Raw genomic sequence first — 27,744 nt, 5'->3', positions numbered from 1 at the left:
TTCACATTTAATGCCCTGGGCTTTATTGTCTTATTTTAGTGAGAGTTCTGTCACATTTTTTTTAGTCTTTTCAGCCTCCAGGTGGGACAAGTAAACCTCAAGGATATATCCTGCCATTGGACTGGGCATTCAGATTCTGACAAAGACGAGAAGCACTACTAAGTAATGCTGCCTTTGTGCCTAACTCTTCACAGAAGAGAGTACATTAAATTCCCCAAAGGAAGGCACCCAATACTTGTGGTTTTTGGCCTTGCAGCCGTCTGGAGATTCTTTTTTCAAAGAAAAAACGAAAATAAAGAAAACGGGGAAGCGAGGGGGAGAAAACTGCTGTTTTCCCACGAGCCCTCTGTCCCCTCGTTAGCATTTTTTTTTTGTTATTACAAACTGGAATGATGAAACACGTACAGCGATTACTGCCCATTCACCTCCCTTATCACCTATGCATGAACAAGTAACAAACGAACGAAAGAATGAAGTCTTTCAATAAACGAAAAGCTTACAATCAAGTTTACCACAAGAAAAGAAAATACAAAAATAACTGAATTTCTGTTTTACAAAAACGTTTCGTGGGATAAAACAAATAGAAACGGGGACTCGGCTTGCATGAAAACGAAGAACAACCCCTTAAAAAAAAAAAAAAAAAAAAAAAAAAAAAAAAATTACAAAAGCAGCATTGATATTTATCAAAACCATGAACAAAAACAAAACCATCACAAAAAAATAGTGCTTTAATCAGAAGCAGCAAAGGCTTCTGGGAAGAGACTTCATCCCTGTTTTGTTACTTGTGTTTGGGACAATGTTGATGGAAGCTCCCAGGAAGAGAGGAGCGCCACCGCAGTCGTCACCACCGCCGCCGCCGCCTCCTCCTCCTCCTCCTCCTCCTCCTCCTCCTCCTGGCTCTCCTGGTCTGTATGTATGTCACCATTGATTTTCACATGATCCACAGAGAGAAGCACAGGGACCCAAAATAAACGTGGGTGGGTTTTTTTTTGGGGGGGGGAACCTGCTTTGTGTTCACAATATACAAAAATACCCAGGAGTCCGTAGCTACCTAACATTTACTACAGCACAGGAACCAACAAAGGTACAGTGTACAAATAAAAAAAAACAAAACAAAACAAACCAAAAACAAACCAAAAAAACTGTAAACACAGCACAATAAATAGATAAAAACAGCAGGCTCCGCACCATGCACATGATGTGATAAAACTCTGCTCTATACAACTCCCACATCTCTCACACTCGCCACAAGTTACTTGGCTTACTTTTTTTTCCTTTAAGTTTGACTCCCAAGTGCAAAACATCACAAATGGACAGTTCTGTATTCAAGTAATATATACAAGGGGGATGGTACAAATATGTAGTTACTGTACAGATACTAATTTTGCCATATTCATAATTTACAGATGTCAATCTTGTACTTTTAACAGTAACAAAAGAACGAAAGAAAAAACGCTTTTTAAAAAGTATGAGAGATGAGAATTGCAAGCGAGCGGCCGCAGCCTCCCATCGTTCGTCAGAGTCCTGCTGTCCCTTTTGCATTCCCGATGCTACGATGCACAGCACCTGAAGAGCGGACTCCTCGCTGCACCGCTACTACGTCACCTCCATGGCCACTGTGTTGTCTGCTATACTGTTCAGTGCTGGCTTGTCTTCGTCGTGATTATCCCTGTGGAAGAGAGGAAAGGTTCACGCCGGCGCTCGTAACCTCAGAGCTGTGTCTATGAACTGTCCTTGATCTCAACAACAGCTCCTCTGTGTGTGTGTGTGTGTGTGTGTGTGTGTGTGTGTCTGACACCAGGGATTGGCTGTTACTGCTCACCCAGAAACACACGTCACGTAAAACGTAATCGTGCACAGCTACAAGCAGAGCGATGAACGTTCCCTTCTTCTACATATTTATATGTATATGTTCCTGCTTTGTGCTGCGTCTGGAACACGGAGGCGTACTGAGACGATGCCATAAGGAATGGAGCTCGTCTGATCGCCCACATCTGTGTGGAGGCTTCAGGTCTGTGCGGCTCGAGTTGGAGACTAATTAGAGCCGCTGGCTAAACGTCTGCATCAGGACGAGGTCGATCAAAATAAGAATCTGTTCATTTGTCGTTTTTAATGTGGGAGATCTTACAGCGTAACACAGAAACGACGCCTCGACTTGCATGTCTGTCACAGACACGATTAGCTTAGCTTAGCTTAGCATGAAGACTGGACAAACACTGGTGCCGTGCAGGTGTGTGGAGGCCTCACCTTGAGCCCAGGTCCATGGACGATGCTCCAGAGACTTTGGGCATCTGCAGGTTGGTGGTGGCGGACAGCTTTAAGGCAGAGGGTGGCACGTTGCCGAGGGTCCGGGGAATGTGGCGTCCGGTCAGGCTGGCGGCCGACGGCACGCTCAGACAGATGTTGTTCCCGATGAGGACCTGAGTGGTGGCGGGGGTCGCGTTGGCTGCGCTGCATCCCAGGATCCCCAGCGCCGCCGCTGCATGGGCGCTGGGGGCGGAGGCGAGGGAGGTGGGGATGGCGTTGGCGGGCGAAGGGGTGGCCGAGTTGGAGGAGGGCTGGAGGAAAGTAGGGGCCGCGGAGGTGGTAGTGTATGTCGACTGGTTGGTCTGGTGGAGGGCTGCCGTGGTGCTGGTGAGGTGCAGGCCTTTGAGAACACCTGGCGAGCAGAGAAGCGCTCTGGTGAATGCAAATCAAAACCGACGAGACGCCACAAGAATCTCCACTTCCTCTGATCACCGTTTTCTATTTAAGAGCTCAATATTCTGCCAGATTTGATGCCAATTCATCAGTTTCTGAGGCATCGCTGCACAAACAAATGCAGTCAGGAGTCAGTGTGTGGAGCTACAAACACACAGTTCTGTGCTACATGTTAGTATTTCCAACTTTCCATGCAGTTCTCCTCAGTTGCATCTTGTTACGTAGCTCTAAGGATCTTTGTGGTTCTCAATATTTTTGGCTCTGCCTTCTGACCCCTCCACTCAGGCTGTGAACATGAGCTGTGAGACCACAGAATGATCACCCCCCCCCCCCCCCCCCCCCCCGAACATTTCGTTTGAAGCATTTTTTCGAGGCCTCAAGAGGAACAAGTACCCAGTATTTCACAAGAGAAAGCAAAAATGAGGGAAAAAGATCCAAGTTTGTGTAACAGAAATATTTTCCTCCCTCATCCAATTAATCATTTGGTCGCCCCTCAGGGAGAAGCCCCCCCCCCCCCCCCCCCCCCAAACACACACACACACACACACACACTCTTAAAAACCAATTTGCCCTGAATTGTTCGGTTTACTCTGTAATATAATAACACACGTGACCCTCACCTGCCCCCGCCAGGACCCCGTTCACTCCACTTGCCAGCACCAGCTCCTCTTTGGACTTCAGGGCCAGCAGCTGGTCTGTGGTGACCAGAGCCGAGGCGGCGAACTGCGCGCTGGCCTGGTCCAGCGTCTTGGCCACGAGTGCCTGGGATGGAAAGCGGGGAGAAAACACGTGGGTGTGTGCCAGAGACTTGACCGCTCTGCTGAAATGTACCAAAGCGCTGAAACTGCTGAGCTCAGCACTTCGGCTGCCAAACAGGAACTCAGCCAGTGGCATTAACGCCGCTCGTGGGAATGAGGATGTGTCCCATTTCCTGAGGATGGGTGAACTGACCTTCAACTGTAAATGATTTCCATATCGGGAGAGCTGTGGCTGATTTAGCTTAACTGAGCTCCACTTTCCTTCTCTCCAGTCATAAAAGCACACGTGAGAAGTGTACAGACAATAATGCAAAGTGACGCTAACAGCAGAGAAGAGCCCAGGTAGGAGAGTGAAAGGAAGTTTGACGACAGGCGCGGGTGTGGCGAGGGCTCGGCGCCGTGCGTCCGTCCTCACTGACCTGTGTGTTGGCTGTTGCGCTGTTGTTGGCTTGTTGCTGCTGTTGGCTCTGGTCCAGCTGCTGTTTCTGCATGAGGGCCAGCTGCTCCTGGTGCTGCTGGTACTGCTCCGCCGTGAACACTGTGGACAGGAAGGATAAGATGCGCCGGTCACAGCCAGAACGTGGATATTGTTTGCTGTGCGGCTCATTTGGTTTACCTGGCATCTAATCCTGAGCACGACGCAGACCGACATCCGTGTCGCTTTGGTATTGATGGATCAGTAGTTAGTATTTAGTTTTTAACAGCTTTTAAATGAAAATGACAGATTTGACAAGATTTTGTTCTTTCACACAAAAAGTCTCTTTTAGTCTCAAATATTAAAATCACTACCATCAAAATGCAGGAATTGTAAGACTGACAGCTTTTCAAGACAGGACAGCCAATCCCCTTGTTCAATGAAGCAACTGAAATTAAACTTACGTGCAATTTATCCCCATTAAAATACCAGATTGTGTGAATCGCATCGCTAAATGCTGCCATGGTGCCACTGGGCATACACTCATTCTCTGTGTGTGTGTACACAAGCGATGCCTCGGTGGGCTTTCAGACAGCACAAGGGTTTAGTCGATGTGGGCGCGTTGCTACGAGGTTCAGGGTAAAGAAAATGTTTGAAGGCTCATCAAATGCAGAGTCACAAACACACACCAGCTTTTCCTCCTGAGGCCTGGCCGAACAGCCCTCACTCAAATCTGCTCAATGGCACGACGTTCACGCCACGAGGAGAGCTCACACACATCCGAGTGGTCAAAACAGTGTCGGCAGACAACGCTGTATGGTCTCACAGAAACCAGAGCAGCACGTATTTGACATGAAGGCAGTATTTCACTGTATGACAAACAGGAAGAGCTCTAGCCTCTGTACAAGCAAACTAACGAGGCCAAATCTGGACTAAAAGCAAAGTTGTTGCGTGGCTGCTGGTCGTAAAATAGACAGTATTCTTTTCAGATGATCTGACAAAAATAGGCAAAAATCCACTATTGTTAACAACATGAAGAAGGACTGACAAAAGCTAGAATTCAGCTGCTCCCGCTGACGGTGCAAAGCAAGAGAAACACTGAATACTTGAAGCAGAACGTGTTGAGCTCAAGCCTGAGATAAATGGTCCTGTCTAACAAACAAAACAAAGCAACGCCGACTCACGACTCCATGCTGTGGGCACACTGCGTAACAAATGATATCTTTTTTTCAACCTCATTTCACATTAATTACTCAAGTAACCCTCGAGGTGTCAAGTATTTGTTATTTCACCAAACACGGGCAAAAAATACAGGCTTGCACAAGTATTTCAAAGCTGGATGCCTTCAGCGGGCCACTGGTTTCCAGCTCGTTCTGAAGACTTCTGTCAGTGTTCAATTAGCAGGATGTCTAGACGCTCACATTAGCAGGGAATTATTTACACGAGTTACCACAAAGTAAAAGAGCAGGTTTACAAGAAACAACTTTAAATTGTCCATAATTACAGACATTTCTTTCTTGCAGGATGTGACATTGCCCAAATGAAGCTGTTATACACTCTGACTTCCCAGATTGGTGCAGAAAATCCAGGACCGCTGACTACGCTGACATCAAGGCAACAAATGAAGCCTGAACAAAGTCAGGTGCTGTTTCCCTTTAAACTCGCCCGAGCGCAGACAGATTAGGATGTTTGAGGCGGGTGAGGTCAGGTTTCTTGTAGTTCACTTGATGTTCTACTAAGATCCTGACAGCCCAGTGTGGTGCAAACATTCACCAAGTTTCCTGCTCAGAGTCGCTGCAGCACATCTCATGAATCTATTTATTCAAGACTTTTTCCTAATCGACTCCGCCGAGCCATGGGAGCAGGAATTAATGCATTATAATATGGAGAGAGGGTTGGAAGCAGAGAGTTCATGTGATTTACCAGCGTCATGGGAGTCCAGGCTGGAGCAGAGCAATCTACCTTTGAGGCACCTCATCAAAACGTGTTACACAAGAGCAGCGGCAAGCCGCGGCTAAACAACACTGCGCTGGCTTTCAAGTCGAACTTTCTTCTTCTCGCCATTGAATATTCACACGCACAAAATCAATTAAACAACTGCACCTCATATAATTTTATGCATGGGGACATTTTTCAATTAAAACCCTCCCAGTGCACAGCACAAAGGCAATTCTCTCTTTTTTCTTTTCTGCACCGAGAGATGAAGAGCTGAGGTCTGACAGAGAGGATCCTCTCATGGTCAAACAGGCAGCCTTCCTGCCTCGCAATCTGCCCGAGCTCAAATATCTATGTACGCTTTAACGACAGAAACTTGTCACGCCTATAGAGATTTTGCTTTAGAATTTATACCACAGCAACACAGCTTTTACAAAGGCACCATGTGGAGTTTTCGACCACTTGAAGCGCAATGGAGCGACGCTTTGGTTCGCATCAAGCACACGGGCGCCGCTGCCTGTTACCTGTTGTTGTTATCCTGCTACCTGACAGCTGCTTTGATTTGCAGCAAAAAGTGAGGAAAAGGGGGACAGCAAGCTGGCAAGCATGGACGTAGATACAATGCAGGATTTAAGAAGAACTTAAAGAAAAAACAGTCGTGTGTTTCCTGAGAAAGGAAATAAATTCATCGTGTGTTAGACCTTAAGGAGACACACGACGCCTTTTGGTAAGAAACGCTGAATGTAAACATAGCTGTGGTGTGCTAGCATGAAAACTCCAAAGGCCACCTTCATTATCTCTGGTTGTATCAGGCTGTTATTGACCAAAGCGCAAATCAGTGAACAGCACTGTGGTACTGCGGTATCTGATTAAGAGGGTTCTTACATCAGTGTGGTCAAAAAGAGACATTCCTATCTGGCTGTATATGTGTGTGCGTTTGTGTGTGTGTGTGAGTTACAAGACCAGCATAAGACGTATGACACAAAAACACTGTCACGACATCAGGTCATTATGCCACTGCAAAACTCAAAGTGCCCATAAAAACAACTACTGTAGAACAACGTAAAGGACAACCTGAGAATAGTCTAAAAGCATCAGTAACAGTAAAGAGGACCAGCGCTGAATGACTGCGGTTATTCTGACAGATAAACAGATTGCAGTACGAGTCAGGATTTTACTGAGAAAGTATTTTTTCCTGCGGTCTGTCCCAAACAAGCATGTCCCCATCACATTTGGAGAATATGGTTTGGACCCCGCACTCGCCATCTTGCAATTTCGGTAACGTTTCGATTAATTGTTCAACCCCAAATTAGACCAATCTGAAACTTCTGAGGCAGAAACCAGAGTCACACAAAACAGCATAAAATGTTTTGGATCACAAACAAAGTCATCTGATAACAGCTGCGAAATGAACTGAGGCAAACGTCTCTAATTAGAGCATAGGGAGCACAAAGGCCGATCAGGCTTTGCTAAATCTACTCGCAGAAACTGCTGCCATAAACACATAACGGGCAGAATGACAGCCTATCAAGACCATGTTAAATTTGCTCCTTGTGACGCCAAGAAAGCTTTGCTTACAAAGCAATAAAGCAACAAACTGAACCTTTTCACTCTGAGCTCAGACCAATGAAAGTATTTTGACGTGCAATTTTAAGACACACAATGCCAAAGATGCAAAAGACGACAGCGAGCAGCGCTGAGGAAACAGCTGACTCACCATTAATGGGCGTGGGGGCTGGGCCCGTGCGGTTCTGGGAGCTGGCTCCCCCAGACAGGGTCCGGGTAAGTCCTGACGCTGTCCGGCTAAAATCCCTAAATCCTCTGCGAGACAAATCTCCTCCACCCAAGGGGTGATGGGATAGCGTCCGTGGTCTGAAGTGCCTCCAGCGGCAAGATTTAATGTTCAAAAGAATCTGGCTGAGGTCCATAGGTGTTTGCGAAGATGGCGACAGGGGCGATGAAGAGGAGGGGAGGTGGGAGGAGCTGGTTGGGTCCGAGGTATTGGTTTCTGAGGTACTGGCGTTGGAGTTGCGGAGCGGAGAACTTGGAAGTGGTGAGGCGAGTGGTTCGGGCTCCGGGTCAGAGTCCAGGCTCTGACAGATGCTGTCTAGATCTGTGTGCGCTCTGTCCAACAAGATCCTGAAGCGAAAGCAAAAATCATCTGAATAAATCATCATCAGTGGGCTGTTAAAAACTACAAGTCATCTGAGGTCAGATGAAATGAAAAACATGCTGTAGTCATTATCAGCACATTACTACACCAATGTCCTTTGGTTAGGACGACAGTGCTGTCAGTAGGCCTATTCCTTACATACCACTCATTTAATTACAACGTCCAGTGGCCAATACCAAATATAGAGCTGGGCATTGCCCATAAAAAGGGAAAACATGCAGTTGTGCCATGAGTACAGAGCAGAACACTTATGTAATGGAACAATACCAAAGTTTAGAGCCACGCTGCAGCTTCATGTGGCTGTAATGCTTGTTAACACACAGAAAAAAGAGGCAACATTGCTATTCTGGCTATTGTAGATCCCTGCCACTCGTGGGGTAAACCTTTTTTAGCTTGGCCTGAGGCTGGTACCAGAGGAAAGGTCGTGCTGTTCACTAAATCCGAACTGCAAAGTGACATTTTTAGATGTTGTACGACTGAAAATTGTGCAGCACTGGCATAAATGTCAAGGAATAACCAAAGTCACAAGGCTGCACTTATGCCTGTCTGTTCTAAATTTCATAGATCTTTGCTGAGACATTTAACTCTGGAGCCACGTTGGAAAGAACAACAAATGGGTCGACCAACAGCGCAGTCCCTGCAGGCCAGTCTGACCAAACAAACATGCTAAGCTCCATGTTTTCAGGCACTGCTGTCATAAACACACATCATATTGAAGAAGACAGATAGACTGGTCCTTGGGTCTCCCTCAGGGCAGGTGATAGGGTTGATTGCAAACAGAAACAGAACATTGCCAATCTCATGTGCGTCTGTGAAACAGATACTGCCTAACGCAGTTGGTCTCCTCAACAACACCCGGCGCTGTGGAAGCCGCTGGCTAACTCCTCCAGCCAGCGAGCTTTATTCAATCGTCTGTGTAATTATGGAGGAGATATCAGCCTGAGCTGCAGGACATGTTGCTGTTTAGACCCCAAGTTTTCTGATTCGTCTACAGGCCACAAGCGGCAGGTGAATCCCAAAATGGGACTGTCGTGTTCATCATTTTAGGAGCCAGCTTGATATTTCTAAAAGAATGTACCCGCCAAATGACTGCTGGTAAGCTGCCAAAGAGCTGCTATGGTAAACAACGACGGCAGCCACAGCCAACACTTGGCTGAATTTCCCCTGTTCAGCATTGGCACTGGCAGCATTCCCACACACATTTCATTTCACCATTTTCAGACTTCATTTTTGTCACTGAATTTATTGGTTTTGGGATGTCATGAATACGATGAATGCACACAGTTCCTGGACAACAAGCTGATCATGTCACACTTGTTGTTTACATCACAAACATCAGAGGATGAACTGGTGGTTTTGGTCGTGCATTTTTGATTTAGCTAAGTCTTCCAGGCTAGGAACCAACCCACTTCTGTTTTGCTTGTGCACCTGCAGAATAATCTGAGCATCGCCGATCAAAACTCAGCAAGTGTGAGGAAACCAAACAGCCGGACTGAACTCACCTGCCCCCTCTGCCCACGCGGCGCCGCGCCAAACCTATGCAGCGCCGCGGCATGTTCAGCGAGGTCAGACAGTAGCGGAAGCGTGGGTCGCCCAGCCCGCCCTCTGACGGGCTCACCCAGGGCCAGTTGCCACTCTGGTCTGGACGAGACTGAGAGATGATGAAGAGGACACATGGAAAGAGAGGAGAAAGAAGATGTCACATATTAAAACTGAGAACAAGGAAATAAACTGGAAGAGAGAAAGGTGAGTCTTCATTACAGCACTGATCTGTCCAGCAGAGTGTGGAAGACTAACAGCCAGGGCAGCCAGACTGACCAGCCTGCTGCTGGCACTATAAATAGAAGCATGGGAGTCACAGGAGGGCACTCACAGCGTAGTACTGACAGCCGGCCTTCCTCCTGAATGCATAGCAGCCATCTGGGTCATTCTCCTCTTCTGCCTCTGAGGAACCTGAATGGATCTATATAATAAAAACTGTATTAGCAAATGAAGAGCTTAGGACTGGACACCATAATCTCTTATAGACCCGACACAACCAGCATATTACTGGCCAAGCATAGTTTTTACAGTCGCTGAAGATGAGTGATTACAGCTTTTTAATTTTTTTACTAGAATCCATGTAAAAATTGTACCTGAAATCACATCACAACAGAGCTGAAATCAGCTCACACTCGACTGAAATGAAACCATGTTACCTGTGAAAAGGGTTCTTCGTCTGAGCTGGGGAAATCGTACTGGTTGAGGTCCTTGGGATTGAACACCGAGGGCCCTGAATGCTGAGGTGCTGACAGAGGAGGGATCTTAGGCTTCTTTTCGTATTTCCTTTTGGTTCGCACTGCCTCTGTCTTCTCCGGCTGTGGAGAGGGGAGGGAGACGGCGCTCAGTGTTTATACTACAGTCTGCGTAATCGAAAAGGCATTCCAAGATGCAAAGCAATGCTGTTGGTGGTAGTCTAGTGTTGGTGGTCTATGCGCAGGCGACGAGTGGGTGTAGAAACAACAGTGAGTAAAAGAGGCATTGATATGCAGATGGAAGCATGTGCCAGATGCCGCTGCCTAGCCAGATGGCTGCATTTCCCCACCCCTCCTCAATCCAGCCCGTGCCACCGCTCACCCCAACTTCCCCAGTGGGATGACCCCTCCCTGTCTGAACAGACTCCAACTCTACTAGGATTAGTCAGATCCTATTCAGTCCTTAGACGTGGGGACAAAGCAAACAGAGAGGCAGGGACTCTACGGTGAACAACTCGTGCGTCAAATCAATGGAAGAAGTGAAGGTTGGAGCCACGAGGGAGGAGGGGGCAGAGTTAAACCAAAAATGAGCTTCTGTGAACAAAAGGGAAAAGTCAACCAGCTGGTGGAGGAAAAGGGAGCTGGAAAAATGGGGGAAATAGTCGTCTCCCTGCAGGGCAGGGGGAGGGTTGTTGGACACTGGGGCTAATGAAGTTATAATGAGAAGAGGTGACACGGAGTTCACAACAGTGCTGTGTAATGAAGTGCTACATTATCGCAGCATATGGCAACTCAGCTTTAAGAAATCAGCACATAAAGCGTGCAGCGTACCGCCTCCGTGACATAACTCTGATTACCAGCCATGAACAGAGTGAAACAAGGCTGTCAGTCTGAGGGCTTCCCAAGAGCCTGGTCAAACTAATTCCTCTAGTACTTGTTGTCCTTTGCAAAATAAATGTGCATTATCAGATCATTTTTAAATGTTACTCAGTTCTGTTTTCTGGGGGGCTAAAGTCAGAGCTTTTCTGCAGATTACAGATTATAGAGACATTAATTTTCTTATCAAAAATCTGTTAAGTATGGCATTGATTTTCAATGATTCCTTACTAGTTGCCATTTAAAATTATCTGCCCTTTCCACAAAGAAAAGCTCAAGATCTCATTTGAGCCTGTGTTCAATACAAATATACTACAGTGTGCTGCATTATACAGCTCCTCACTTCGAGCACTGTCACTGTGTGAATTGACTCTAGTGAAGGACAAATGTGAAGTCAATAACATTTTCTGATACTTGTGCAGACATTCTGTTCCAACGCCCACACTCATCAAGAGCCAGAAAGCATGGAAATCATTTTCCAGTCTGTCCCTGACATTATTAGGAGGAAGCCAGTGTGTCGTGAATGTAGATGGCCTTACTTTCTTGTAGTCCTTCATATCCAAGTGGTCCTGGTGTCTGTACTGGTTGCTGTTGGACAAGGGAATGATGGGGATGGTGTAGACAGGTTTGACCAGAGCTCGCTGTGCAAGTGCCTCGGCCATCACCTCGCTGCCAAAGTCTGGCATTGCATTCCTGATGGAAGCAGAGAAAAGGGTTGGTGAGCACGAATCAGCCGCAGAACCAATTTAGGGATTATTTATGGTTAAATTAAATCACTGTACTGCAACGCATTCGCAGAGTTCAGTTATAAACTGTAGCTGCAGCTTTAAGTTGATCAAAACTGTCCAAGTTTTACATTAGCATTTACTGCAAAGAAGAAAATATGGAGAAACGTGTGCATACCGTAGTGTAATTTATACCGCTATGTTCAGCAACATGATTGCCAATTAATGCTTAATTATGAACACCGCACAGCCATGGCCAACACACCACAGCAGCTCAACTTCAGTGCACAGTAAGAGCCCAAAACACACTACTGTCAGTCTACACACACCACTCAGAACACCTGGGTCACTCCACACCAGCATAATATCATGAAGTGGGCCTCAGAAGCTATCTACTGAGAATAGAGTGGTCCAATCTGGGAGTGAACACTGGCTTTGATGCACAGGCAGAAACCAGGCCGGGATAACAAGAGGAAATTGAAATGTCACTACAAATCAAAAGCACTTCAAGGAGAAGGGTCCAATTTAAGCTCACACTGACAGCTACTTTCAGAGCAAATTCATTCCATTCGGATGTCATGTTTAGATGGATCGCAAAGGCTCGGCTGGGGGGGAAAAAAGAACAATTCAAACCGGAGCTCGGAAAAGAAAAAGATGAAATTAAAAACACGAAATAACACCAACACACTGTCCAGTGTAGACTGGGAAAAAGATTCTAGCAGCCACAGAGAACTCAATGAGCTAATTTGCTGCTGACGTTACTGAATAAACAGGATGAACTCTAAATTGATAATGCATGCAAAACAGTGTACATAACCGTGGCCCCAATTAACACGAGCAGCGAAGCCTGACTTAACAGAAAATATGTGGTTGACTCTTTTATACCGTCAATCTGGCGTCCTAATGGCCTCTGCTTGGGATTTCATCACGATAAGTAAACAAAAGCCTAATAAAATATGTGGGCTAACCGCATAAACCATCCAAAACAGCACACGCAGTGAAGGTCTGCGAATCACCTTCTCAGCTGCAGGGAGCAAAATAAATGGCTGTTTAAAACCTTATCAAAAAAAACATTCCTGAGAGACGGGACGAGAGCACAGCTGCCAAACACAACACGATCCAAAAAACGTATCTGTTCAAGAACATCTGACATTTAATCAGACACATGAAGCATGCATTTATCACACTCCTCCATCATAAATCCCCGTGAATAAGCCTAATAGCAGCTACTTTCCTAACAAGGCAGCTGATGCAGCGTAGACAACCCTCACAAGCACTGCAACACTCTCTCCGGGCCAATTTCACACGCCCGTCTTTCTTACCTCTTCTCCACGATCTCCAGTGTGAGATGCAGCAGTTCCCTCTTGCTCTTCTCCCTCCTCTTGATCATCTCCAGGATGGTGACAGCTCGGCTCAGGTCCCTGCGCAGCTTCAGCATCTTCTCGTACGACGCCTCGTCGTTCTTTCGGTTCTGAAAACGGAGTGGCGAACGTTCAGATGTAAAGCTACGAGTGATCCCGTTTAAAGGGAGACTTTTTCAGATATGAAGTTGCTGAGGCCTTCTATTGTTTTTAAAACTCTGATTTAAGGGTAATAATACTGCAACTAGCTAGTGTACTGGTGCAACCTACACAAGATTCACATCAAAGATGGATTTTGGGCTACATTCATACTGGCAGATTACCTAAAGATCAATACCCCCGGACACATTCAGGGGTAAAACAACACCTTTGTCCTTTAAGATGAAGGACTTCTCCGACTGCCAGACCACCAAAAAGCCATAATTTACATGCAGCAACTTCTTACCTTCCGGGTCTGCATCTTCTCCGTCCGTCGGCGGAAGGCCACATAGGGGTCGCTGGTGCTCGAGCCATCCCTCTTCTCCTGCTTGACGTTTGGGATGAGGGAGCCACCTTTGCAGGTTTTCCTCTTGCGGCTCCAGTAGTCAAACACCTCCTTGATCAGCTCGTCATCCTCTTTCAGCAGCAGTTTGGCCTCCTGGAGACTGACGAGCTGTGGAGCAGCACAGGAAAGACCAGGTCAGTGCAAAGGTTGGAGCCACGGCGAATTGCACCAATATTTATGGTTCACATGTATGACAAAGATATCAAGAACACAGAAAGAAAGCAGGAGTTTTAAACAAGCTGCAGTCATTTCAAACAGTCAAAAACAATACAAAGCTTTTAGGCTTTCAGCAGTGTGATGGAGGCCTTCATGCACAGCTCATACACTTAAACATCTAAGTTAGACAGTTGTATGAATTCAAATAGCCTATGTATTAATCAAGAGATGACCAAAACTCCACAAAGTAGCCGTCCATAAACATTACAGAAAACAAAGACAAAGGCAGTGAAGCAAAATCTGACTTAGTGGTCTATTCTGTGTAAAGCAGAGTCAGAGATGCCTCTGTGCAAATGGCATGCAAACCAGCACTTTTCCCCCATGCAGACTCACAAATACCTGCTGTCCGCTGCCTTTCTCCAGACGATCTATCATTTCTTCAAACTGCAGGGCTGTGATTTCCATTTTCTTCTTCAGCTTATTCACAAACGTCTCATCCTCTGAATCTAGGTCGTAGTCTGGCTGCTCTGTATCCAAACTGAAAGCTGTGAGATGGAGAGGAGTTGGTTACTGAAGAGACAGACACAGACTTATTGATTCAGAAGCACTGTCAGGAGCAGGACTGCCTGAAGTAAACACAACATCACTTCTGTGAACACTTGAGTGCACTTGAGCGGGCTGCACGGTGCATGAACTTGATGACTTATTATCAAATAATGACACATTTGAGCATATTGAAACATAAATCTACACTTAACTTTGCACAAATGCACAATTTTCAGAAAATCCGTGGCATGCCTTGGATTAGATATGTCAGGTGGCCCAGGCAACTCGATAAAAATGCCTGTTTCAAGAGCAAATGTGATCCATCGAAGTGTAATAAAGCCCTGTCATGGTGTTATAATGCAGAGTCATTTCTGGTTATCAGACAGATCTGTCAAGTCATTACGCCCCGTTTCCATCTTCAGTCTGACACTGCCTGCACTCAAAGCCATTTCCATGGTGGAGGGTGTCTCGAGTTTCACTAACCAATCACTGGAGACCAACCAATCTGGATGAACCGGACCAATGAAAGCTCTGGGTGGTTAGCGGAATATGAACAAAATATGGATGCAATGTATTTAAAAAATGACGTGTTTGAGCTGCGTATGGAGGCTTTCCGGCAGAAGTGCAATGTTGTATTACATCAAATTCACTGATATTCATTCAATCTGGAATACTGCCTTATTAAATTGTTGAAATTCTATTCATCCATCACGATTAGACACCCTTTCTGACCTGATGTGCTGAAGACACGTACAAATTAAAACAGAAAACACAGAATTTGGGAAAACGTGGCATAGGTTAGGATTAGGGTTATATTTTATGGGCACTGCGCGGTTTTACAGCTTCCTCCTTGGTTCCAGCATACAGCTTGACAATACCATTAGTCCCCCTGTGGTGCTCACTGGATCGTCTCTTTTCAGGTGAGAATCTGCTGTTTCATGTCACCATGCCAGACTCTGATGAAGTCGATTGAACTCGGTGGAGTGGGCAGATTCAAAGGTCTGGACCCAGGCAATAGCAGCAGCACATTTCAGGCAAAGTCAATAAACACAAACCACGGGGTATGAAACGCAGGCACCTTCATCTTCAGACAGCCACTGCCAAATTTTGCTCCACACATAAACACACCACTTCATCATGACAAAGCACTGTGCCTGTGTTTGGTTTTGTACCAAATATTGCCTGGGGCTTCAGTTTTTCACCCAACCAGTCAGTCTGGACAGAGTCTCCAACCATGGCCTGAAGATTCTCCAGACAATAACATATTAGTCTGGTAAACTTGGGAAGTGGCTGTTGAAATCCATCAGCTGCTGAGACCACTACATGAAAAAAAACATATGCTTGCTTCACTGTCACTATAATCATCCCATTAACCTGCCAGAACCTGAAGCATTAGGAAAGGTATGCTGCATTCTCTCTCACTGACCTACATTTAAACTGTTAGATAACTGAAAAACAGACTTGCACAATTATGGCAAAAACTCCTGCTGTAGCTGTGCCTCCGATTTACTTGTTACCAATTCAAGCACAGTGGATCTAATGGCTGCAGGATACAGCAAACAAAAGGGATTTGTTCTCATGTTTTTGTTGAGAAATACTTCTTCATTGTGACTTCCGGTCTGTTTAGTGCCATTCTCTCCAGATGAAGGAACTCAAACGGTCACATTAGGAACCAGAAAACCAACCGCTGCAACCAATGACACGACACTGCTGACCAGATGCTGGCAACAGTGTCGTGGTGTGTGTGTAAAAATATTTGCAGAGAGATGTGTGAAATCTTAGGCAATCGCTTTGGTGTGAGAAAGCAGCTACAGCACTTCATCATTTCACATGTGGGAATACGCCAATTCAATTTGGAATGGGGCGAGCTGTTAGTGCAATTCTCTTTTCTTTCTCCATCAATAACCAACTAGCCCCTAATTTTTAGCACTCATGGAGACCGTTCAAACATTTCAAGAGATTTTCTGATATCACACATCTGCTGTCAGACCCTCATGGGAAAATAATGTAACACATATGTGTCAAGACAGACATACCGGTGACCCTTTCCCACATGAAACCTGCAACACTGCTGTGTCTGATTATCCACACATGGTAGTGATTTTTAGTGTCCAGTCAGGGCTTCTATCCGAAAATCTATGCATTATTTTTAGCATTTGATCCCATATAGATGAGACCTGCTCGCTTAGGAGCCAGCTGGACTGACATCGGATCCACGGTAATACCTAACTGCTCCACTAAACCTGTACTTAAATGCACAAATCTCTCTATCAGCAGCATAAACCCCCTGAAATTGGACACACCCGGTGCATCCAAACAGCAACAACGTCACCACGTGCTCGCGGACCACTAACACAGCTAAGAAAATAATCCTGTTGCAAGTGGCCTGCTACTCACGCTGTATGTGAATAAGCTGCTTTGGCATCTTGAACTCCCCGGGGTAGAGGGACTCGTAGTGTGTGATGTTGCGCTCTGCCTCGGGGACGGGTATAACCATGTTGTCCCGCTTCTCGCCATATACCTGCTGCGCCGAGATGGCCCGCTGGAGATGGTGCTCCTGGAAGAGAGAAAGAAAACAGCTGTTAGCGACAGACTGGCTGCAATTGAAGGAGCTCTGCAGACTTTTTCTTTTGAAGAAATCCTTTTTTTTGATTTAGTTGTGTGCTATTCTTTTTCACCAAGAGACAAGCTCACACTTACAAAAAGTGAACGTCTGATTTATTAACCAGTAGACGGAAACCGTTTTTCATAAATATCACTTCATTACACGGATACGCATCGGCAAATAAAAACACTGGCGGGTAATGGGAGGGAAATAAAAATGAGCAAGATCGATCTAGTTTGTGAAATAAATACCGCTCTTTCACCAGGAGTTTAATGAGTTTGCCATTTGTTTCCAGATATACTGCATACAGGGAGGACTAACAATCACAAAACAACCAACTATTCCAGAACTACCTACGTTAACGCACAGGACATAACAGCACAGGCTTGTCTGCTAATTAATGTGGTTTGCAGCACAGGATGTTGAGGCGCAATCACAACGAATTGACATCTAACGTTCAGAGATTATCCTCAAACCATCATCAGACTAGCAGGATACTTTATTAGTCCAGTATGTTGCAGAAGCCACAATGTAAATGTGTAAAAAAGCGTCTAAACTCTTAATGCCATGATTTGCTGTTCCTTTGTCCATTCCTTACTTGTGAACGAATGAGCCTTTCATATGATGCTATCACCTTCTTACCAATGGACCAAAAAATCAATGAAGCTGATGAGGTAAATATACTGTCACTATACTGTTTTTAATTGAGTATATGCCAAAAAAAAAGGATTAGCAAGTCATTACTTTGTTTTATTCATGTTTAACACATTGTTCCAACTTTATGGAATCGGGGTTGTATACAGGGAAATATAATGTATAATACTAAAATAACAAAAAAAAAAAAAGACACAGCTTTCCTTTGTAAGCTGAATCATAGCCTGCCCATTAAAATGAGTGCAAAATGTGATGGCCATGGTCACATATTCTCCAAAATCCTTTTACTGATTATCTTCCAAAGTTTTTTTCCTGGCACCTCTCAGCTGTTATTTTCAACATTACCTCTAATCATTTGTCCAAGCTCGTCTAAACAGGCAGAACATACTATTTGTCATAATGCGTTATGCCTATATATACCATCATAGCTCTGAACACTGTATGTCAGAAATGAGTCATTGGTGGAAGAGTGGTGTAGGATCGTGGGTGCTGAACGGGTTCCGTCTATGAGATACAAGGAGTATCAGCAAGCACGCATCAGTGTGTCAATCCGCCGTGAGTACACAGAGGTGAGATTCAGTGTACTTGTACTTCAAAGCATGTGCTCTCTGGCAAAGATATCATTTTGAGCCCTGTACAGGTAACCCTACTATCACAATAGTGACTCATTGTTTTCAATTACTGCATCTCCCTGCGAGAACAAGTCACAAAGTTAGTGGGAAAAGAAAATCTGTCCTACAAGTTCACAAAAACGCTGCTGCTCATTCTGAGTCACGTAGTCATGGATGAAATACCTGCAAGTTTCTCCAGCAGAAAATCTGGTACTTTAACTAACTTACACAAGCAAGGACGTTAGCAAATGAGTCACACAGTTTGACTCTTGAACTCTGCAAGCGCAAATGTTTTTACATTATGTAATCTGAAGCGGTGATGCTACGAAGAATCCCACACAAACAAACATTTTTGTCTAAAATACATGAAGCATGTCTGTTATTCCGTTACAAACATAACTATTATTGATCAAAAATAAGCATAGACCAACTTTAACCCCCAGTAATAACATCTGCATCAAAGACAACAGTTTATTACAAACGTACACTCACTCTGAAGCACACAGTATCTGTAGGCCTTTTCTCAGCAGTTGATGCAACAGATGGCCAATCCAGCCCAACCGACTGAGGCCCATCTTGCTCTAACAAGTATTTTAACGGGGCTCCTACTCACTTTGCACATTACACATTTTTTTCACAGCCAGTTTCTTGCGGATTGAGATATGGGTCAGTGTTCAGTGACATACCCATTGTGGCTGGCAAACGTGAGCATCAGTGAAACCATGTTTACGCATGGTTAATCTTCAGTACCAAAAAACTACTACATTTTAGACACTACCACACTTGCGTGGGTGTTTTAAGTGGTTAGGACTTAAGTATAATCCAAAGCTATGAGGAGCCCTGCGAGGACGAACAGGAGAACCATATCAGAGCTGTGAGCTGGCATGAAAGGACACAGCATGTGTCCAGAGATGAACCATCTGCCCCTGGTAAGCTTATCGACAAGTCAAGCGTTGTACACTTTCACTACAACCAATATACTCAGAAAACAGCCTATTGTGTTCACTGGACCATTGTGAATTTAACCCTGAGGGACTAAAGTCAAGGTGTTCACCTGAGAGGATTCAGGTAACATCCATCACCCACTGCCTGATGGTTGGTGGCTCTATATGAGTGTGCGGTGTGAACATACACGTACCACAAACAAATTGCCATCTATTCACAAATCACCAGCAATTAAGATGGCATGTTGCACTACACGTGACTGAATTTGGCATTTTCACACATGCACATCACAGGTTCGGAGGGCGCTGCTTGTAATGATTACAAGAAAAAGCAACTGTACGTGTGTGTTGAAGGGAGCTGCGTCTTGAATTTGAGAACATGTAGATTAAACATTTATAAGAACTCTGGTTTAATTTACTCACACTGCACAAGGAGGTCTGACACGTGTACAGCAGACATACCTGATTTCGCACCTACAAGCTACCTCCAATTCACATAACTTCAGACTGTGGGATGAAACATTACACAGAAAAGGCCTCATTCGGCCAGTGGATTCACAGCAGGGCCCTTCCACCTCCAACAACTGAGCCACCAAGTTTTTAAGTCAAAATGTAAATTTTTTTTTCTTGCAGACATCAATAAATATTGTAAGCTACATTACTCAGGAACAGCCATGACTGTGTGGCTGGAAGCTGCAGGTTGCTGATGACAAACAGATGCTTGCAAACACAAGGACACACTGCTGCTTCATTAAGGAGTCGCTGGCCTTATGTAAAGTCTATGAGCCGATGTTTAATGAACACGGTGCAGGGTTTTCTCTGTCATGTTACTTGTCAAACACACCCTCAAAAAGCATCCTCTGTGAACCCCGTGTCTGACACGCCGATGAACCCTGAGCTTTGCGAGTTAAGGAACCTGCATAAAGAGCGAGCGCGGGGAACCAATTATAACCGAGCCGAGCCCGGCCCTGCCTTCGCACGCTTCTGTAGAGGATATGAGCTTGGCAGATTTCAGCAGGCTACCCTGAGCCGCCTCTGACCTAAAGATATCCTGATCTTTCGCAGCTGTGATCCTCACCACCACGGTTCACAGCCTGGGATTTCCTCTGCTGAGGAATTGGGTGAGTGGGGATAAAGAGCTTTTGTGAATGGCACATGGGAGCGAGTAATATAGCTTATTCTAGGAAGTCTCACAACTATCTGTCTTGTCAAAATTTAAAGTTGAGATGTCTCCGCTATATGTCAAACTCTTTTTTCCTGTCCATGCTGAAACTCTTGAGTTATCTTTCTCATTATTCCCGAATAAAAAATGAAAAGAGTTTCAGGACACTTCAAGAGAAAACCCAACTGAACGTTAATGGATGCACAGCAGGCACAAATGCTGAAACCCCTCGCTGACAGAGCAGTCCCTAAACACACTGCCTCTCACCCCACAAATCACAAACTAATACCGTCTGTCCAGCCCTCTTGTGCTTTCTGCATTCATGTTCTGGGACTGTGGAGACTTCACAGCGGCAGTGCTGCTTTCTCTCGCAGCCACAGATGCAGATAGAGGAGACACAAATGAAAATCTATTTTTCACAGCGCCACGCGTTCCTTCCATTAAACGTTCCCAAGAAAAATAGATGACTCCAATAAAAGCTGCCATGGCAACCAAAGTGTGGCCTCCAGCAGGTGTTTTCAGCTCATGTCGACCGGAGGAAAGCGGGCGAGCGTCGAGGAAGCCAATCTGCTCTGTGAGTCAAAGTATACGCCGTGTCTAAAACCCACAAAGCACCGCAATGCATGCCGCAAAACAAACAAGCAGCCAAAAGACGAGACGGGCGCCCGCCACGTTCTTTTACATCTAACGAAACTCAGGTGGACCATGTGATTAACGTAGCGAAACGCGCTGCGCATACGAGCTATGCAGCTGCAATGAGGGTGTGCTTCTTCAAATGCTCATACTTTGAGTACTAAGATGATTTTAGATTACATTAACACATTTAAGTACAACTTCACATGTAATTTCCCTACATACAGCCACTTATCATGCACATGACATACCTGAAATACTTCATGCATTTCTTCTTGTGACCTCCCTACATTACAGACTTTACCAAGGCCGCCACTGTCACGCTGACAGTTGTGATTGCTGACATACCACACCTGCTCCTCTGAATAGGACTTGATGAATGCACACGCTTAACTATCAGTGCAAATGTAATGATTACAGACACTTTCATTTAACAATGGGACAAAATGTTCCTCTTGGCCACTGTCACAGCAACGTGCTGTATGTACTAACTCTCCCGTGCACTGCTTCTACAAACTGCAATATAAAACGGAAATACAAAACCTTCCAACAGAACATGGACCCATGTGACATCTGTTGAAAAAAGCCTCAGCAGAGAACAGCAGGTGAACTGTTTTATACTTTCTAGGACATTGTGCACAGACAGATTATTTGAGATTAAAGCGCCAGATTTCCAGTTTCACAGCAACCACCGATGGCGCACAAATTGTGATTTTATGTCTGACAGGTTTGATGGCATGAATGCTGATGAGGCACACAGAAAAGGCCCTTGTTTTGGTGATTAACATGAATCGAGAAAAGAAGTCCATCAGCAATATATCGGTCTTGTTGCTGACACCAGGTATATTCTTTCCATCACCAAATTCCACACTTTGGTGAGGCCAACCTGTCATCAGGTTACAAAAAGATATCCCTTCCTACATAGGCTCACACCATCAATGCTAGCATCCCATTGAGATCACAAAACACGCTTACTCGCTCCTTAAATAGACATAACTCTGAGGTAAGCGTGTCAGTCAACTCGGCACACCAACACTCCATTGTTGCCGGACAGGATGTGGGTCAGGGAGCTAAGCCATGCAGAGCCTTGTAGTAAAACTGTCCTCTTTATCTCTTCTGTCACTCTGTTATGTAATGCCGCTGTGTGTATGTGTACAGTAGGTGGGGGAGGGCCAGCAGGGGGGCAGGATTTCTGCTGACTTTGCGCGCCCCGTATTTGCTTTCCTTGTGTTTGTGTCTGCTGAGGAATCTCGGCGGCATGGGGGGGCTCTCCTGCTGATGAGGTGACGGAGAGATATTCAGCAGAGCGGGTCAGGAGGGGTAACAACCTCAGCTAATAAACCAGCCATGAAAGCTTTGTCCACAACCAGCATGAATGACTAGCGATGAACTGACAGCCACATAAATGATCCACCAAACCTCAGAACAGTTTGGGTAAAAACTGTGCATGAGAAAGCTGGTTCTAGTCAGCAGAAGACAGCGAATTAAATGGAGTTATCCTGTTTTTATACTGATAATTCAAACTCCATCCAACCTGACAAGATGTGGTTCAAACAGGTTATAATTATCTCGCTTTGCATAATCTGTAAACAATGCAAATTATTTCCACGTTCAAAAATGATGTGTGATACGTAACACCAACCTGTTTTACGAAAGAGTGAACAAACTAGGATGAAGTAACACTGATCCCACAAGTTCAAACTCAGACAAGCTGAAAGAAACATTAAGCAATGTAAATATCCTCCAAAAAGATCGCCTGATCAGTAAATAAGGTCTGAATTATACAACAGGTTCACAAATACGTAAAACTCTAAATTTGCATGGGGCTACAACATCCTATATGCAAATGTATTCTATGTATGAATTATGAAGACACTGCAAAGTACACTCGCTAAACTTGTAAACAACTGTTTACAAGCTCCACACTTAAAGAAGCACGTCTTGATCTGAGCAATTTTGGTGTCTCTCTTAATGAATAAATACACACACGATCTAAATGTGGACACGCCGACCCAGACTCCTGCCATCACCTTTCCAGTGAACAAAACAGATGTAACGCGGAAAACACGAACGCAGCCGCCTCTGGGATGCCGCTATCATAGCCATAGCATGCAGCTTTCAACACATTATGCCTCCACGGTGCTGTGCCGTTCAGCAGGTCTGTGTTGTGACTAAACAGAGCTTGATCTGCAAGATTTTCCCCTTCCCCTCTGTGTTCTCCGGAAAGACAGGCGGTGTGCGGCACACATGGCAGAGCCTGAGCTGTCAACACGCAACACCTAGCTGTCAAACCGGACTGAGGGCTCGCTGTCTCCCCCTGGCGTTTGTTCACGGAAAGTACACAACGTCCGAGGCCTATCCCCGCTCGCCTTTACCGAGGAGAAAGTCAACAAAATGGTGGAACAGATACAAGTCACGTGACTTCTTTGTGCTTTCGGTGGCGGTTTGAAGCGAAATTAATGCACACAACACGGCTTGCGAATAAAATATCAAACCCCTGCGACCTTATAATGACACATGTGGTAGAACGGGGTCGTAATATTCAGAATTCATCGAGATCCGTCGTGTGCACGAAAGAGCAGATATGGCGGCCATTTTGCACAAGCTTGCGCAGGCAACATAGTGGCGCCCCTCGACATGAAAACACAGCTAAAGCGATCCACCACCAGCCGGCCACCAATAAAGAAAACATACCGATTCCTCCTCTTTTTCCATCCCAGTTGGCATCTGCGGCACTGCCCGGTTGATTGAGGCATATTCGTGCAGGTCAGGCAAATCCTCGCAGCGGAAGACGGGTAGAGGCTTACTAGCATCCAGCGCCCGTGCCCGAAACGACAATTTACTCATTTTTATATTAAAAGATGCAGCATAAATCTATTCGATCTGCTAAGAATAACAGCAGTTCTGCCTCGAGTTCTCATGGATGAATCTGTGACGGTCTCAAGGAGTCAGCCGGTCGATTGAGGGCAAGCTTAGGTCCGTAACAGCGCGAACAGAGCCGGGCAGGCCCGGGTCGCGGTCGCTCTCTGTCGGTCTCTTTTTTCCTAGGCTCCGCTGTTCCTCCCCGGTTCAATACGCCATGGCCAACATGGCGGACATTACAAACTCATGCAGCTCTCCGCTCGCTCCGAGCGGCCCAACCCCCTCGATCACACAAACAGCCATTCCCACGCAGCTTCGCACGCGTGCGCGCTCGCGAGACCCTTGGGGTACGAGGGAAGGAGGGGGAGAGGGGGGAGGACCGACGGTGGGGGCGAGATGCTGGATGCTGATGAAGGGATGTAAACTTCCCAGGCTCGGGATGTTCTCATCCTATAATACACCAGACTGATGGTGACGTACGAAAACTCATTTATTCTTTATGTGAGAGGGAAAAAAAAATCTGTGGCAATAAAAAATAAAAACTGAGCGCCCGTCTGTCACACTCCAGCTTTAAAACAGATTATGGCTCTGGGTTAAACCCAAAGACCCACACATAGGCGGCTATGTGAGTCTGCTTTTTAACCTTTCAAGGACACACGCTATTTCAAACTTCCGTCGTGTGTTAAAATTAGTGCGCAACCTAAAATAGGACATGCTCTTCCTATTAGAGTCATTGTTTTGCAAATGTCGCCACCGCGTGGTTGAAGCGGTACTACATTCGAGTCCTCCAATGATGACAAGTGAAAGCCCTCTGCTTCACATTCACAACAATGATGAACAGGGTCAGACATTTTACATAATTATAAACACCGTGTTCACTCAAGTATCATACATGCACCTGCAGAGGGGTGGACACAATAACAGGAACAGCTCACAATAAAAATGGTTGTACAGGAAAACACAATTTTGTAAAGCTATGCAATGTTGGTTTAGGATGAAATGTGAAGCTATATATTTTGGAGTTATTTTTGTTATTTCCTGACTCAAACAGGACTGGAGAGCGGTACACCCTGCAGACTGAAAATATGACGAAGAGATTCTGAAAATTAAGACTAGCAAATGGCAAAAGCTATACAAACACAGCCAGACAGAAAATACTGAAACTGACTTCTTTGAATTAACAGCCCATGAACACAGTCAAGCACTCTTTAAATTACTGGTGCTCCTTTGTATTTTTTACAATGTTTACCATCCTTTTGTTCAGCAGCCACAGTATGTACCTGGCCTTTAACAATGCCGTTGGAATAATATTCCTACTGCTCCTTATGTGATGTTGAGACCATGTTGAGGGCAGGACAGATCCATGGATTCAAGCCTTCCCAAACATCAACAATGAAGATACACTGAAGCAGGCAACAATGTTTAATTTGTCAGCTGTCACTTTTTGTGATCAAGCGTAGCTTCATCCCGGTGTAGCTTCATTTTCTTGTTCGTGACTGTCAGATGTGGAAATCAGCACAGTCTTCTGCTGTTGTAGCCCAAAAGGTTCACGGGTGGGGACAAAATATGCATCTTGACAGGTCCTTCTGCACATTCCAGATGTACTGCAATGTTTTTCCATTTGACCCCCTGATAGATCACACGTCTCGCCTTTCTCCACTTTTGACAAAGTGGCATTTTTCCAACACAGTACTGCAATTGTGGGTGTTTATTTAAATCAAACCAATCTTTGTTGCCTCGCACGATAACAGGATGCCCACATAACAGCTCCCAGAGCTGACCATTTCTGAAATACTGAAGAAAGTGTGTTTGGCACAAATGAGGAGAGTCAACAAAATGATCTCGTGTTTGATGTTTGATCTAAATGTAGCCTGAAAGAGAGACTTGCGTAAAGAAAGGAGACATGCCTGATGCTTTGGTCACTCAGCATGCTCAACACTGGCCCAAAGGCACGGAGGAATACACCCAAAAGTGCAATACGTGTTACTTCAGTATTACACTTCAATGCTCATTGCTGCAGATGCAAAAGTGTGAAGGCTAATTAACAGGCCTAGTTATTGAGGATATTCAGTAAGAATCAATATGGAAACACTAAAACCTCACATAGGACACACTTCCTCCTTGCAGGACGAGAGAAAACCTCATGACAGGTGTTTCAAAGAATAATCTCTACATTCTCAGGCTTTACCGCGGACGTGCTTTCACCCTGCTCCTGTCCACATACATGCAATGTTTTGTACACGTGTAAGAGAATTCAGGCACTTGTGTCGAGACAGACATACACTGAGCAGATACATGCATAAGTACGATACACATGTGGGTAAAATTTGGCACTGCAACACATGCTTAACACCAATACTATCTGTATGTGCAACACTGAGAAATAAGGGTGTCCAGCCACTACAGGCAACACAACCCTGACCTTGGCTACCCGGTTTTCAGGGGTACAACGCATGGAAGTAAGAACTGAATAGCATAAGAAATATAAGAAATGCAAATAACCTGTGAGGATGGGTGAGAATTCCTGTGGGCATGATTGAATGATACAGATGTGGGAGGCCGACATGATGATCATCATCCATTTGGGAGCAGTAGGCTCACATCTGAAGTCCATAACGGAGACCTGTGAAGCAAAGGGGTAAGAAAGACATGCTAATATAAGAAGCATAATGAAGAGTCTAATATGTTCAAAATGCATAGTTAATGTGGTTTGAGCTCCACAGAGCTGTGCCATACAAGCATTTATTGTCACATTTTCTTCCCTGTAGGGCTTTAACTACACTCATGCACTGAAATATGTGGGATCACTGGGAGAACATTTGGAGCAAGATTTGACCGATATTGACAACACACACACCCACACGAGCATTCTCACATCCACAACTGCTCTTTTTCAATTCACATGATGGGTATGCATTGATTTTACAGGCGCTTTCCTTTGGACTGTGTTTAATAATGTAGACCAAGTTTTGTTGCTACAACATCACAGAGTGCACATTAGTGCAAACCCTTATATGGAAGAGTGGAGGGGTAAATAGAAGAGGACACGACTGAAAGACAAAAAAAGAGAGTCAAAAATCGTCTTAGCAAATGTGGACGACAAGCATGCACCGCCACGAAGCCGATTACAAAGCAGCTTTTCACGGGGTTGTAATTCGTTTCGAGCCCAGAGATCAAACACAGCTGTGTTTGCACAAGAACAGCGACACCGAGGCTAGCTGACAGGCTGCTAACGCTAGCTTAGCCCAGTTTCCCTGACCCTGCGCCATTTACCAGCCAGCTAACAGTTTGCGGACAGACTGCCAACAGTTTCATTTTAACTCGCAACTAACTTGTCCGCAATTGAAAGGCGTCACTTTCGCTTCCCGTAAAGATATCACAGGGGAAACTCGCCTGAGACGGACTTGCAACTTACCTGCTGCTAGCAAAGCCACAGGGGAGGGTGATGATGATGGCAGTTCTTCTTGTGGTTGTCATGCTAGCCCGATGCTAACGCTGGTTAGCTCCCCTCAGGACGCCTCAGAGGAAAACGATTATATATTTCTTAGTGTTGAAAGTGCGGTTCACTCACTGCGAGAGGTCACTGGAAACGAAGGCTGGGGTAGAGAAAGTGATATCCCGTCGCTCCCGGTAAACTTGAATAGTTCGCTAACGTTACTTCGACAAGAAAAAAAAAAAGAAAAAAAAAAAAAGATCCAAACTGACCACCAAGCCACTTTGCAGGCGAATTGTGATTGGAGGGTGAATGCCACCAATCACCTGTGGAGAGCTCGGGGAGGATGAGCTCAGTGGTCCCCCCGCCCACCCACGAACAACAACAACAACAACAGTCATAATAATAATAATAATA

The 27,744-nt window shown here is 45.3% G+C and overlaps 1 protein-coding gene across 2 annotated transcripts; it reads right to left on the bottom strand.

Moving 5' to 3' along the window:
• On the bottom strand, nt 1–27,598 carry LOC143339727 (enhancer of polycomb homolog 1-like). 2 transcript variants are annotated; one of them, XM_076761131.1, is made up of 15 exons: nt 27,310–27,598; nt 26,397–26,517; nt 16,821–16,980; nt 14,277–14,422; nt 13,623–13,829; nt 13,139–13,287; nt 11,631–11,784; nt 10,180–10,338; nt 9,855–9,944; nt 9,484–9,632; nt 7,526–7,947; nt 3,878–3,996; nt 3,321–3,462; nt 2,248–2,659; nt 1–1,669 (listed from the first exon to the last, which is right to left on the bottom strand). In XM_076761131.1, exons 3-15 carry the CDS (start codon nt 16,918–16,920, stop codon nt 1,597–1,599), a joined length of 2,322 nt encoding a protein of 773 aa, XP_076617246.1. In that variant the 5' UTR covers nt 16,921–16,980; nt 26,397–26,517; nt 27,310–27,598; the 3' UTR covers nt 1–1,596. The 2 variants fall into 2 exon arrangements, with proteins under 2 accessions (XP_076617246.1, XP_076617245.1); XM_076761130.1 differs by lacking the exons at nt 26,397–26,517; nt 27,310–27,598 and adding an exon at nt 23,727–24,326.
• Nucleotides 27,599–27,744: the final 146 nt, after the last annotated feature.

Source organism: Chaetodon auriga, chromosome 21 (genome assembly GCF_051107435.1).
Source record: "Chaetodon auriga isolate fChaAug3 chromosome 21, fChaAug3.hap1, whole genome shotgun sequence".
NCBI lineage: Eukaryota > Metazoa > Chordata > Actinopteri > Chaetodontiformes > Chaetodontidae > Chaetodon > Chaetodon auriga.
The sequence above is the reverse complement of the archived record's forward strand: the minus strand, read 5'-3'. Positions and strand labels throughout refer to the sequence as shown.

Coding starts and splice junctions, on each gene's coding strand:
- LOC143339727 (XM_076761130.1), bottom strand. CDS start 23,879: ATGAGTAAATTGTCGTTTCGGGCACGGGCGCTGGATGCTAGTAAGCCT. Junction 9,945..10,179: donor ACGAAGAACCCTTTTCACAG/GTAACATGGTTT, acceptor TTTATTATATAG/ATCCATTCAGGTTCCTCAGA. Junction 2,660..3,320: donor CGGGGTCCTGGCGGGGGCAG/GTGAGGGTCACG, acceptor TCTGCTCGCCAG/GTGTTCTCAAAGGCCTGCAC.